The sequence below is a fragment of the Alosa sapidissima genome, chromosome 23 (assembly GCF_018492685.1).
Source record: "Alosa sapidissima isolate fAloSap1 chromosome 23, fAloSap1.pri, whole genome shotgun sequence".
NCBI lineage: Eukaryota > Metazoa > Chordata > Actinopteri > Clupeiformes > Clupeidae > Alosa > Alosa sapidissima.
This window is the reverse complement of record NC_055979.1, coordinates 26,671,330-26,686,445: the sequence shown is the minus strand read 5'-3', so window position 1 is coordinate 26,686,445 and position 15,116 is coordinate 26,671,330. Positions and strand designations below refer to the sequence as shown.

At 41.6% G+C, this 15,116-nt stretch overlaps 1 protein-coding gene across 1 annotated transcript; it reads right to left on the bottom strand.

Moving 5' to 3' along the window:
- Positions 1-391: 391 nt before the first annotated feature.
- On the bottom strand, positions 392-10,723 carry LOC121699067 (transmembrane protein 255B). Its single transcript, XM_042081679.1, has 9 exons — positions 10,666-10,723; positions 10,340-10,482; positions 9,563-9,625; positions 5,015-5,104; positions 3,368-3,454; positions 2,642-2,727; positions 1,988-2,147; positions 1,282-1,443; positions 392-947 (listed from the first exon to the last, which is right to left on the bottom strand). The coding sequence occupies exons 1-9, from the start codon at positions 10,721-10,723 to the stop codon at positions 714-716; spliced, it is 1,083 nt and encodes a 360-aa protein (XP_041937613.1). The 3' UTR covers positions 392-713.
- Positions 10,724-15,116: the final 4,393 nt, after the last annotated feature.

Below are 15,116 nucleotides of genomic sequence, written 5' to 3'. Positions count from 1 at the left end.
TTCATTACAATGCAGGTCGCTACGCATGTTACTGGAGGCAGACCACAGAATTCAGACCCAGAGTTGTAAAAAAAGGCCGGTCTTGCCCACGTGCGGTCAAATACTATGCCTATACTACCGCCCCTAACGTCAATGTGAATATTGCATCTCGAGTATGTGCACGACTGACGTATCAAACAGATGCATGACGTGTGAGTAGCTGCGCTGGAGCATCCCTCTCTATCTTCAAGACCCTCCTCTCCTAACACTCATAACATCTCTCTTTTTAATATTTATTTGTTTTGGGGCTTTTTGCCTTTATATCAACAGGACATTGGAGGTAGACAGGAAGAGAGTTGGAGAGAGAGAGATGGGGAAGGATTTAAGTATTTAAACTACTGCACTCGTCCTCTACCAGTATTTATTGTTGTAATATTAATTGCTACGTAAGGTCAGTTCTGCAAAGTAGCTTGAATGCTATTCCTCATTGTTGTAAGCCTCTTTGGATAAAAGCATCTGCTAAACCAGGTCAAATCAGGTGTATCCCAGGCCTAAGAGGCTTGCTGGTCCCTACATAGGTCTTCAATTGTAAGTCAACAGGAATAGTCAATGTGGTCTGAATAAATCACAAACCAAGTTCCACGGTAGCTATAATTTCAGTAGAGAGTTGGTGGTAATCATCATTTGAAGCGCTTCTCCTCTTTAACCTAGATGCATTTGAGTCCTAAATGCACTCAGCAGGCATAGGGGGGAGGCTTCTCGAACATGCCACAGGGCTGGGCGTAAAGTGCAGGGGCATTAGGAGTGAGCATGTGGCCGGAAGCGTCAGCTTGAGAGGCAGTAGAGGGGTTTGGGGGGTAACTTGGGTTTTGGTCGTGGAGCTGAGTTTCTTCCAATGGGGCCGTGGAATCTTCACTATGAGGCTGAGGAACAGTAGAGTTGGCAGGATGTAGGCAACCATTTTGGTGCTAAGAAAATAAATGGAAATTAATCATATATTAATTATTCATAACACTACGAGCTTCAACTGCCCCTCCGCGCATTACCACCTCAAATGTGCATTATTATGCACAATTATAAATATCATTATTACTGAAAGACGCGTTGCATACAAAGTTGCACACAAAATGCATAGATGAAGACAAATTAAAGGGACATCAGGCAAGCCTGATGCTTTTTCTCTACGAAACTCCCCCTCACTCGGTCTGACTTACGAAGATGAGTAATTAACACGAAAACGTTGCCTGGTATCCCTTTAAGCTGAATATCAGTAAGCTAAAAACATTCATGTGCTGTATTTACCTGCATGGGAATAGAGTAGTTTGGGTATACAGGCAGCGCTTGTCCAGGGGGGCAGAACCTCGGGTAGGTCATCAGATGCTGCGTGGGGTTATACAGCATGTGTGGGGGGGCCAGAGGAGGAGGGGGGTTGGGTGTAAGAGAAGCCTGTGGAGGATCTGGGGACTGGAAGAACAGAACAAAACAATTCAAGATGTCATCTATCCACTTTTATTATCTCTCAAAAGATGGCTGCAGAATGTCACTTTGGACTTTTTTCCAAGTTCAAAGTTGAGAACTACTGTATTGTATGTAGGGGCGGATGTAGCATGCAGTAGCCTGAAAAGTTGTGGGTTTAATCCCGAATTTCCCTGGGGACAATGACCCTTGTAATATAATTGACATAAGTGGTCGCTTCGGATAAAAGCGTCTGCTAAATGAACAAATGAAGAGTTTGGTTCCTATTCAATTGGGAAGACTTGAGATAGAATTGAGAAACTGACCATTTTGCAATGGTCTCTTAGTATGTGTGTTATTACTCTCTCCCTCATATATACTGTACAGAGCATAAAGTAAGTAACATTTCTATGCCTGAAGTAATCAGACATTTTTTGAAGTGTAATATATAATGTCATAATTGCCTATTTTCAAATCTTAAACTGAATTCAGGCACAGTGCCTGAAAACTTTAAGCCCTGTATATCAACCCATTTAAGAAAGTTTCATCTCACCAGGTTCTTAAAACCTCCCAGGATAGCTGCAGTGGTGATGCCCAGGAAGATACCGGTGACGTTGAGTACCACGGACGCCCACAGGAGCCGATGCAGGTGGATCACGTCCCAGCAGCCCCTCACACCCATGAACTCATAGTAGCGCTCTTGGTAGTCGGAGCTAGAAGGGTGTCAAACAGAAATGTTCCAAACTTTTACATTTATTCATTTAGCAGACGCTTTTATCCAACGCAACTTAAAACGAGGAAACTTCTAACTTCTAAAACGAGGAATAACATTCAACACTACAGTGCAGAGATGTTTGTAGGACTCCAGTTATGTTCTTAGTGCTTCAACCCTAAAATACACACCTACACACAAACACACAGCAATGAGCGGTCGTGAATCAAAAAAAAAAAGGAACAGGTTACAGCCTAAACAAATATATTACTGAATTTAGTAAAACACACGTACTGTACAGTGCATTTCAGATATACACAGGAGAGGTGTTATATTCCTCGTGCTATAGAGGATTTTCCACAGCGGCCAATCAACAACCAAGCTTATTTACCATCAAAAACAAAATCACAAACAAAGCACCCTATGTGGGCCAAAAAAACCCTATTCATTGCATATTGGAGTTCACTGCTGTAAGCAGACAGCCTGAATCCTTGCCTCTCACAGTTGTACAAATCACAGCAATAGCAGCTGTTGGCCTTCACGCGGAGCTCACACCTCTTGTTGTATGACTGACAGGTTACCTGCAAGACAGGTAGGAGGGGAAAGGGGAAAAGAGAATGCTTGCTTGATGATGGCAATTAGATACTCAAGGGTCGGTGGTAGCGTAGTGGCTAAGGAACTGGGTTAGCATACAGCAGCCAGACCAAGTTGTTGATTCCACTGTTGGTCAGCCATTATTCTTTACCCTTTTTTCATCTAGTCACCGAATATCCCGATATGTTTCCCATGTGATTACATGACATTTACTCATATCCAAGGCGACTTACAGCAATAGAATAACATTTAAGCTACAGCAATAGAATAACATTTAAGCTACAGCAAGAGAATAACATTTAAGCTACAGCAATAGAATAACATTTAAGCTACAGCAATAGAATAACATTTAAGCTACAGCAAGAGAATAACATTTACGCTACTACTACAGCAATAGAATAACATTTACGCTACAGTGCAGAGGAGACCATAGCTAGGAAATACCACTGCATCTGTCAATACTGGTAGAAGAGAAGTGGTAGAAGAGGAGGAAAGAGAGGGATGTGGAGAGGAAGGAGGTGGAGGAGGGAAGAGGTAGAGGAGGGAAGAGTGTGGCATGCGTATCAGGTGTGTGAGGTTGTCAGAAGCGCTAGGAGACGAGCAGACGTGCGTTTAGGTCATTCTTACCTCAGTGCCACCGTAGTAGTTGCCGTACACATGGCCCACTCCACTGGAGTAAAATAAACATCTGCCCTGCATCAGCGGACGTATATCCTAGAGTAGCGATAAGAGACAAAAAAGGAGTCGTTTGAAGAGTTGTGCAGTGAAACTGTGATGGACATACAGGAAAGTATGGACAGATCAGGTGTTGGTGGACGTTGTGCAAACCTGCTGTGCATACAATTCAGTATTCAGAAAGTTTTATTCTGTGAAAGTGACACTACTAGTCATCTAATTACCAGAGACGTGGATACAAAATAAAGACGCCCATGGCGATGGTGCTGTACAGTAAATAGAAAACATTAGATCATGTAGCCTACATGAAATATGACGTTTTTATATCAAGCACAGCACTAAACTTTAGGCTAATTTTCAAAATGTGTGCTCAATCCGAGGGTCGGGATAAACGGTTGTCTTTCAAATTCCCTCTGCACACAATAGGATAGCGCTACAACTCATAAGTCCCATGCGTTTGCCCACCAGCAGAGCTAGTTGGCTAGCCTGGCGGGGCCATCCTATATCATTGAGATGTATAGTCTGGCATCGAACCATTCACCTCGCTTAATCCAAGGGGCGGGCAGAGAATTGTCTTTCAAACTGCCTAGGCATGCAATAGGCCAGCGCTACGACCATATCCGTATCCGGTCGGCAAAACAGCAAATACATCCTTCTTCGAAAGTAATGACTTCAGTAAGTGCATTGTGTTGCTCAACTTTCAAAGAAAAGCACAAGTCCAACTCCTCCAAAGTTGACGCCAACGCCGATTCAAACAATCGCTCTTCGTTCGCCATAGCCACCTTCCTTGTTGTTCACCGTCGCAGGACTGTCGTTATCCTGTTAAGCCCGCCTTAAGACTCTCTAACAAAATAGAGCGCTGTGATTGGAGAACATCCACGGTGCTAAGCCAATAGAAATCCCTATGGTTCGATACTAGACGTACAGGCTGAGCAAATTAATTTGCCGCCGCTAGGGTGCGTCTAGATTTCTAGGCTACTAGTTGGCTAGTTGATCAAACATTTGCCAACTTAAAAACAGCTAAACTCGAGTAGCGCTGTTCGCCAGCAGCAGCATCCATCTTATTTGTTTTCAAGTGGCAGTGAATTCAAGCGGAACCGTCGCAACTCTGCCATCATTATGTTAAGCCCGCCCACCGACTCTATACACGATGTGATTGGCCTGATCGAAGTTTAATTTTTCCAGCTTGCAAGCCAATGGAGACTAGACTACCCTGATTGCAAATTTACATTTGCTGCCGCTACGGTGCGTCTAGATTTCTAGGCTAACCTGGTGGAGTACTTTGCGAAATCATTTGTCGGCCCAATCACAGCCACCCCCTGGGGAAGGGCAGAAAGCCTACTGACACACACTCACCAAACTATCTTTCATCACATTGCAAGCATCCTGTACATTTTTTTCAATGATGATATTGAAAGGGGTGTTTCCAAAGCAGAGACCTAAAACCATTCAGCTGCCCACAATTTCACGATCATTTGTGATTTATAGCTCTCCCACCAGAGAGATTAGTGCATTTGCCCAGACTACCAGTTTGTAACCATAGATTTTAAAGAAGATGCAGCATGACAATGATAAAAAAAAATGGATTTGTGTACTCACAAGGAACTCAGCAGCGATGACTCCATCGATGATAGCACAGAAGAAACAGGACTTTATCCCCAGACTGATGAAAATGATGGCTGCTATGAGCTGAATGATTACAACAAATTAGGTTACACATATAAAACTTACTAAACAACGTGTGATGACATGATGGGTGAATGGAGACACACAGTGCTTTAAGTACACAAATAGGTTCCTTAATTTGGAGTTGTATGCAGGTTTAGCCACCTGTGTAGAAATTACAATTTTTTTATTTATTTTGAGTGGAATAAATAGAAAGAAGATAGATAGATGCCCTGCTAAAGATTAGTATAAAGGGGTCTTTCCTCAAGCATTAATGCAAACTTAAAATACTTAATGCAATATTACGTATTTTAATTCATTAACTTTTAAAAATGGATGAAATGTAACAGCATGTGCAAATGTTTGGTCAGAAAAGTCAGAACAAAGCAACACTTCTCACTACTTCAACATATAATTCTGAAGTATGCTTTGGATCGTGTCTGTCGTGTATGCTTTGGATCGTGTCTGTCGTGTATGCTTTGGATCGTGTCTGTGGTGTATGCTTTGGATCGCGTCTGTCGTGTATGCTTTGGATCGCGTCTGTTGTGTATGCTTTGGATCGTTGGATCGAGTCTGCGCCGTGGTGAGCAGCAGCATGTCCCTATAGCCAGAGACTTCCTAATGTGGAGACACAGCACTCAAAAAATCCTCCATAGAAATGCATGGGGCTAGTTTGTACCCGTTGTCTACACATTACATTACATTACATTACATTTAGCAGACACTTCTTGACCGAAGTGACTTACATATGTCAGCTATATTACAAGGGATCACATTGTCCCCGGAGCAACTTGGGGTTAAGTGCCTTGCTCAAGGGCACAACGGTGGAAGCCGGGAATTGAACCGACAACTTTCAGGCTACTGCACGCTAGCCCAGCTCCTTAACCACTACACTACCACCGTCTACACATATCCCACCCTTTCCTCGGCAAAACGTCGACATGTGAATATATTGAGCCAATCATGTGGTGTGTTGTGAAGACATTGTGCCAATCATTTGTTGTGAACTCGCCGCTGGAGCAAGATTGGTGTGGTGAAGCCTTGCGCACGCGCATTTCTGCTGAATAGGATGCCCAATGAGTGCCCAAAAAGCGTTGCAATATGGCCGCCGAGTGGAGGGGCTTGCCTAAAAGGACTTTGCTATAGCTCTATAGCTCTGTACTGTGTTTCAGGTTTGTATTTTATAACCTTGTAATGCTCTGTTTGTAGAAAATCATCAGCGATGAACACAATTGTTGGGGGGGGGGGCGGGGTGCACAGGATTGTGACAAACTCGTCTGAGAACTCGTCTGAGCTGAAGAAAAAGGTGGGGGATGGTGGAGAGGATGGAAGTGTAAGCCTTTAGTGCCAGCGGTCCTCGTGGGGAAGGTCAAGTCCTTGGCCCAACAAAAGCGACGAGCTCAATGCACTTATGAACAGCCAGGCTTTGAGTGTGGCCTGATGTGTTTTACGGAACCCCGGCTTAAAGGAGAACTCCGGCAGTTTTCAACAATGGGCCCTGTTGTTCGGGGTCACCGAGGTCCCTTCTGTCAGTTGGGAGGGAAAATCAGTGTTAGATAGCTCTACCTATCCTGCTTGTAGCGAGCACAGCCCGGCTGCTAGAAAGCTATGGGGACAGATTTTAAAACAGTGTTTGTGCCTATAAAAATGTCATAATCTCACAACGTTTGAGCTAATTTGTTGGCACATTTGCCCCACAATGTGCTATATTTCAGTGAAGATAGAAAAGATTGAAATGAAAAGACTACTATCTACCCATGTTTTCTTCTTTTCCGTTTATATTTCTGGGGCCTTTTAACCTTTAATAGACAGGACAGTGAGAAGCAGACAAAATGTGAGTGGGAGAGAAACTGTGTGTGAGCTCCGGAAATTACCGGATTCTAACCTGGGTACATATAGAACGTAGCAGTTGTTAAAATAAGATCTGCTTTGAAATCGTTAAATTGTCAACCACCAGCTACCAAACAGCAAACAGCTCTCTGGCTCATTACATGTGTGGGCTGACATTATTCTTCCCAAGCCCTCCATAGATTAGAGTCCCTGTGACTCAGCATCTCTCAAGGCATGCTCACATCACCTTGATATGGACCAGGGCTCATTAATTAATTAATCTGCTATCAATTTACTCTGTGTGAGCTTTGTGTGGGTATAAGTGTGTGTGTATGTGTGTGTGTGTGTGTGTATGTGTGTGTGTGTGTGTGTGTGTGTGTGTGTGTGTGCATGCTTGCGTCTTTGGCGTGAACAAGTGTGTATATGTGACCATGGAAACATGAGTCTCTCAGTTCCTGGTACTGAACAGTAGAGCATACTAGAGGCTACCTAATTAAATTTTAAGTACTGGCCGGTGTGGTCGGATACTGGACAGAGTCCAGTGGAAGCACATTAACGCCAATGCAAAGCAGAATGGTCACATTTACTTACGCGGCTTCACTCTTGATCAGTAAAAAAAAAAGACAAATGACTAGTGTTAATTTCCCAGCATTGACTCCTTGTGGTTCAAAATGCAGACTCTTACCACAACAGTGACCTCCAGAAGGAACATAGGCATAGACTTCATAATGAGGAGACACAGCACTCAAAGAATCCTCCATAGAAATGTATGGGGTTAGTTTGTAATGCCAATATGGCAGTTGTCTACACATATCCCGCCCCTTCCTGTATTGTAAGTAACCAACCGCATGATTGACATCACCTATCTGAAGCCGTTACCAAGATGGCCGCACAGTGGTGAGACTTGCCTGTAAGGACTTTGATCTAAGGCCCTGGGCCCTTACGACCCTGGGATTACAGGACCTTGGGCACATAAATATGCTCCCTCTCCCTTGTCACCTGGGTCTGCATTACATTCTGCCGCATAATGATCATGTGGCCAAATGTACCAGGCAAAGTTGGTTTCCACAGTAACGGCATGCTCTACAACACCACTCCAAACATTCAAAATTCCACTGAAGACCTTCCCTCAGAACTTATGCAACGGAGATCACTTTGTAGGTCAACGTTAGTAATTTGATGTTGACCTAGATGCCAAAGGTGATGTTCCTTCATCCATAGGGATATGTTTGAGAGACATTCAGGGATCCATGCCGAGAGGTGTCGTCTGGTGGGAATGACAGATAGAGTTGTGTATCTGTATAGTATAAGTATATATACTCTTTTAGCTCTATAGCAGTGATATAAGAGCAGATAATCTGACCCAAGGAGGTAGTGTAAATAGCAAAGCAATACAACTGGCCTTCTTATGGTGAGTAAATCCAGAGCATGAACTACAGTGGGATCAATTAAAGGCTCAAAATGGCCAGAAACCAAGAAGAACCAAGTTCCAAATGGCTATGACCAGAGAGAGGACCGGGAGTAAGCAAGAAGACAAATATATTTGAGTGTCTAGTTTCAGAAACAGACTCATCACAGGTCCTCAACTGGCAGCTTCCACAAAACACCAGTGTCAACACCAACAGGAGGCGCCTCTGGGATGCTAGCCCTCTGGGCAGAGTTGTAAAGAACACATCTCAATGGGCAAAAGAACACAATCAGTGGTCAGAGGGAGACTGGAAAAAAGTTACGGACACACAAATCTAAGATCACAAAGAACATTCACAAGACACAGACCAAATGCTGGAGGAGTGGTTGACTCCTGACAGGCTCGGTGGAAGCAATGCAATAATCTGGGGGTGCCTTGGGAGATTTGTACAGGATAAAGGGGATCTTGAAGAAGAAGCTCACTCAGCACTGTGCCATACCCTGGGGTTGGAGCTTAATTGGAGTTCATTTATTTCTACAAGAGGACAATGAGCCAAAGCACAGCTTCAAACCATGCAATAACTAGAGAGAAGAAGCTGTCAGCGGGTACTATTCTGTCTTTATAATGGAGTTTTCTAAGTGGCCTCAAACTTTTGAATGCCATTGTATGGACCCTTTCAAGAGAGTTCCATTAACAGCATCATAGTTGGCCCCACAAGGCTTCCTTTTCAACATTCCATATGTTGTCTTAATGCAGAGGAAGTAGATTGGGGCCCAAATAGAACGTTCAAGCATTGTTTTTGTTTTTATTGATGAAAGGGTCTATACATGTATCGTTCATTTGCCACCTATCTTGATTAAATGCTTTTAAACATGATTAACAAATACAAGCTCATAGTCTAAGCCAGTGGTTCTCAAATGGGGGTATGCGTACCCCTGGGGGTACGTGAAGGCACTCCAGGGGGTACATGAGATTTTAAAATATAAAATATACGTACATATATTGATATTTAGCAGTTCCAAAGTTTAATAAATTAGACACTGATGGCACAGTGCTCTGTTTTAAGTCTTTTTTTCTCAACTAAAAATGCTTTGCGCTGGTTAGGGGGTACTTGGCTGAAAAAATATTTCACAGGGGGTACATCACTGAAAAAAGGTTGAGAACCACGGGTCTAAGCCATCATCGGCATCTTCCTAAGGGACTTTTAAAATGCATCACAACAATATGAAGTAAATAAGACTCACCATGGGTCTGCGATTCTCCATCAGCTTAATGCCAAGAATACCAAGGAAGGACCCAAAGCTGAGCTTTAGAGTGAGAGAATAAGTGAGTGGTGATTAGAACTCAGCATTAGAACTCAGAGATTATGGAATGTTGACTAAATGACTAATGTTTCCTAAGCCTACTCCTTAACATGAATGTTTAATAAAGAAAGATTTATTCCCCCTCTCAACCATTTAGTTTAACTAATGAGTATCAATTGTCTCACAGCATGAGATTGCAGTCCATATTTTCATCTACCATGCTGGTGGTGCTGCAATGACCAATCTAGTAGGCTATTTGTTGCAGTGACATTCTTATAAACTTCTAAACTCAGCATTTTGTCTCATCTGTTGAATAGTTTCAACCACATTTCTTAGTCAACTTTGATACTTGATATTGATAGGCCTATCACTATTATTGTGATATTATGATATTATTAGCCTACTAGGCATAGTAGGCTAGTACTAGGCCCAGTTTAGTAATAGGCCTAGTGAATGTTTTCGTTTTCTTTTAATATGTGTCATATTCTTATACACATTTTGTTTTTGTCATGTGTAGGCCTATTGTTTACTTTTCTCGTTATTGTTATTCCTCTCGTTTAATCAAATGAATTGCTTTGGATAAAAATAACGACCTATATCTTACTTCGAGTTTGCAACATAGCCTAATAACTCTGTTTCAGTCTGGCTAAAAACGAGACTGCTAACAGTTTGACATGAAGATGGAATGTGACGGCAAACTCATCGGGTGGCACTTACAATGATTCCCGGGTAGAAGCCAGCCACAGCAACATTGTCAGTGCGCGTTGAAGCCACCAAACCAACTGTTAGAATGACCAGAGACAATGCAAGGAGGGCCAACGTGCACCCGACGGCCGCCCGTCTCCGCTTCAGGTAATATTCTAACATGGAGGAAGGAAAACGTGCACACAAAAGCTTACAAACGTAGGCTACAAGTAGCCAATGCAACGGCATAAGAATATTTTTCTAGGAAACACCTTGGCTAAATTGCTGGTGTAGGCTAGCAGTTACTGAATGTTCGTTTCTAAATTGGTGACGAAAATACAGTGACTTTTCCATCTTACCCGCAGGGTCCGAAGCACCTGTCCCGGGTGGAACTGGAGGAGTAGGCTGTGGCTGCATATCCCCCCAGAAGAGTTTTTGCGTCCAGCGCAAATATTATCCAAAGGAAATAAAAGAGGAGGTAGCCTATGACCCTTTCCAGTGGTCAACAAGACTAGAAACCAAACAAACACCTATTGGTTTGTCACAGCATCTTTTGTGGGCCGCTAGTTGTGGGCCACAGCTTAACATGACCGCTCCGACACGGAGAACACGACACCGTTGGTTAGAAATAGATAGCCTGTAGCCTTCTACATTTGTCTACAAGAATCATCTTTCTTCCGCAGTCGGTGGTGGACTGTTATGTTTCACACGCAGGTGTTAGTTGGTTGATTTGTTCTGATAACAACAACAACAACACCAACAACAACCATCATAATACAGTAGTCATAATAATAATATGATGCTGATTGACATAATAATGTTATAACATTATTATTATGATTATTGCCCATGATTTACATTTACATTATTGTTGTTGTTCGACTATTATTAGGCCTACTATTAGGCTACTTTGACGGGGGCAATATAGACACCCTAGGCACCCTAAGTGTAGGTCTAGTGTAAGTGTGTGGCACCTTAAGTGTAGATTACATTTCTTATAGCTGCCGAGGAAGTGAGCTATTTGCAACCCTTTCATGTACAACTTGAGATCATCTGAAAGGGGAGATTCCACTTGTGTGGTGAAAAGGTGTTGGGAGTATGGTGAAATATGCAGAACAAACACTCTTAAAACGAATGTGTTGAAAACAACACAACTTGCATTGTTACGTGTTGTTTCCTTTTTTTATTTGTTACAATATGTGTTGAAAATAATATAACTCATGTTATTTTTTAACACATATCTGTGTCTAGCGATAGGGACAACACATTCGTTTTAAGAGTGTAGGCCTACTTCGTGAAATCAGTCCCTTTAAACTATCACTGTTATGATATTTAGGCCTACTATCTTTTTCACAGCAATGTAAATTAGGCAGTGCACCTGCGAAGCATTTAGAAGGAAATATGATGGTCTCAGGCTGTGGGAATTAAGTGAGATTAAGTAATGGTTTGACCCAGATCCATTTTAATGTGTGAGGAAAGTGTATTACATGTAAATCATGCGAAGCATTGAGTTTGTGCATGGCTGCAGGCAAAACTGTTGGACAAAAATAGATTAGGCCTATATACGGTAGATATGTCTCACACAGCAAAGGCTCTAGTTCTGATGTCCAGAAGAGGCATGTTGTCTTCTCAGTGACAAATAACACCAAGTTCCCAGTGCAGACGAAGATGTGAAGGGTTTTGAGTCTTAAAAGTTGAAGACAAAACTCATTTTAGGTAGGCTAAATGATCACAACATGAAAATATTTTTTTTTCTGGGAAAATATTTATTTGAATATACAAAGACTATCAATATGGGGATGCTATTGAGTATGATACAGAATTTCTGGAACTATACATATGAGCACCTCTTTTCACAGTATCTCAACAATGCTTTTGTGTGAAGCAAAACAAAACAAAAGTGCACTCAGCAAAAAAGTAGCAATGCATTTAGAATGGACTGTCTCTTAGCAACACATTCCAACGTTAACACAAGGCATTTTCTCCAAGTTCTCCAATCAAAACAAATTACATCTGTTTGCATTACCTTGTAAGTACCTGTTCCATGTTTCACAATTAAACCTTGAATGAATGAAAAAAAATCAACTGAACCAATTGAAATGTCAATATGGTTGCCATGCAACACAGATCAGAAGACCACAGGTGTCAAAATTACACCTACACAATTACAAAATTACACACCCCCTTCTGCAAAACTCACTTTCATGGAACAATAACAATTGATAAATTTATCTGTCAATTTTTTAACTGTTGAAATATTCATGTTCTGCAAGTCGCTTTGGACAAAAGCATCTACTAAATACTATTACTCATGTCTTGGGACATGGACATACTCTTAGGCTTGGGAATCGGTTCCAGGTTCCGGTTTGGAACTGGTTCCAAACGTTCCGATCCATCGGAATCATGCACGTCGTCCACATGTTAACGATTCCACTAACGATTCCGAACGTTCCGTTCCGTCCATTTCCGCGTCGCGGTATGACATCACATATGTGAAATTTAGACATTTGAAAGCATTCAACTTCTGTATTGATATTGCACACTTGGTATTCATTCTTTAAAACCACTTTAAATTAAACATTCCAAGCCAACAACTCTCAAAGCCATCCTAAAAGTGTTCAGCATTGGTACAAGAATTGATATGGGAATCGATAAGGAATCGCATCGATAAGCAGACTCGACAATGGCATTGATATTGATAATTTCTTAACAATGCCCATCCCAGTGTTCTTATTTTGATTTTCGTCCCAAATCTTAGAAACATATTCCTTGAGACAGATCAAGGAAACTAAAATTGCTTTGGAGACAATAATTTTGTTATTCGGGGTGAGCCAGCCATCTTCAGGTAAAGTGGTACACCATTCTTTAAGAAATGAAAGAAGATAGTATAATTCACCTTAATGGTGCAGTGTTGATACAACTCTTGGTGGAGGACCTTCACACCATGCTAGGCAATCTGATGACTGATGACGTAAGGGACAGGCACTGAGTTGCGCTCCATTTCCTCCATAAGACTTCTCTCACTCTTACAGGGAATATGTTCAGCTCCTCCTCTGGCTGGGGCAAACTCTGTACGAGCACCACTGAAGCAGGTTGCGTGTAATCTCCAAGATATGTATAGAAGGACCACTTAATTTGAACCGCTCAAATCTCAGTCAGAATTACTTTCATCCCCCCCTACCATTTAACCTACCATATATGTGTACAAAAAAGCCATCACAACATCCCTGTCAATCGCGCTATCCTTTTGACCTTCTTCCTTGTCTAGAGCTCACCCACACTCTCCCCATGCATGCTCGCTGTATCTCTATTCAACTGCAAACCCCATTTAACATCATTTTACGTTTCACAAATACACTTAAGCATAGCGTAAATTACTGTAAATATACCCTTTTTGACAAGTTATGCTGCTCTACACCTGATCAGGAGTGAGAGGGACATGGAGGTTCACAATATAATTGGTCAATGGATATGCCTCTCTTTAGTTCTTATTCTTCCTCCCATGATGCATCTCCCTTAGTCTTGCCCTCTCTTCTCTTCTCCTCTCTTCTCCTCTCTTTTCTTCTTCTGTCCTCTTCTGATCTTTATCTCTATCTCTTTCATGGGTCAACCCTGGGCATACGTCCTCCCTTTCTGAGCTTGGCCTTGATCAAGATTTCTGAAAGTTTTAAGAGTAGTTGACAAATATACTTGAACTGAGGTTTAGGCTTTGATTTCTATAATACAACTTATACAAAAAGGTTCATTGTTAATAATATTATACTGTGTATAACAAAATACAGTGACACTGGTGGAGGCCTAATGGCCAAAATGTTTGTTTGTAACCTCTGTTGCTACTAAAGGAAATATCAAAAAGAAAACAAAAGTTTTTCAAGTGCAACCTTTTTGGATTTTAATAATGTTATAGTCAAGGAGACCTTAATGGAATTTAATTGTTCAATTCTATCAGTTTAGAGCGCAGAGACCTGGTGAGACCTTGTGATGTATGGGTGCCATATTGTCTTGTTCTCCTTGTCCTCCAGACACATAGAATGCTCAACAGGAAATATCAGCATGACCGTTATGATAATTTAGTCCAAATGATCATACTTTTCAGAAGGAAAGGATTGTTCATTTTGCACAGTTACTTTAAGAAAGCTGATATGAATGCTGTTTAACAATCAACCGCTTTATTCATTTAATGCGGTCAACAAAATGGGGGCATTAATTCTAGGCACAAATATTCTACTTCCCTAATTCCCTAATATCTAAATTAACACTTAAATGTGAATAACTTTCACAACACCAGTAACATTAACGCTCAACTTAGTCAACTTTGTTCAACTTTTGTTGTATAAGTCAAAATGATGTCATTTTGCCAAGTGTGTGACAGTGGAGGTTTATTTTTCTGTGATTAGAAGATTACATCTTCTGCTCTCCTATTTGTTTTATCCACTTTCCTCTGTTTACTGCTTGGGCTTTTCTGAACCACTGATTATTTAGAACACATGTGATGGTCTCAAAACTATCTCAAAATCAGGACTGTAGGTCGTCTGGGGTTCCAAACAAAGTTCCAGAAACGTCACTATGGTGACATGTTGTGGTAATCACATCTGAGGGTTCTGAAAGGGAATATGCTGACTCCAACTAAATCATTTGCACAGGGCAAACTGTTGAGAGGCCACAGCCTTACAAATCACAAATGCAACTTGTTACCAAGTTCACCTGCTATTATTTCCAGTTGTTTTCACTCTGGAGCCCATAATCTCCATTGTTGATTGTGTCACATAAGTACAATTTTAATTTTGTATTTTCAGTCAGTATGGTTGGC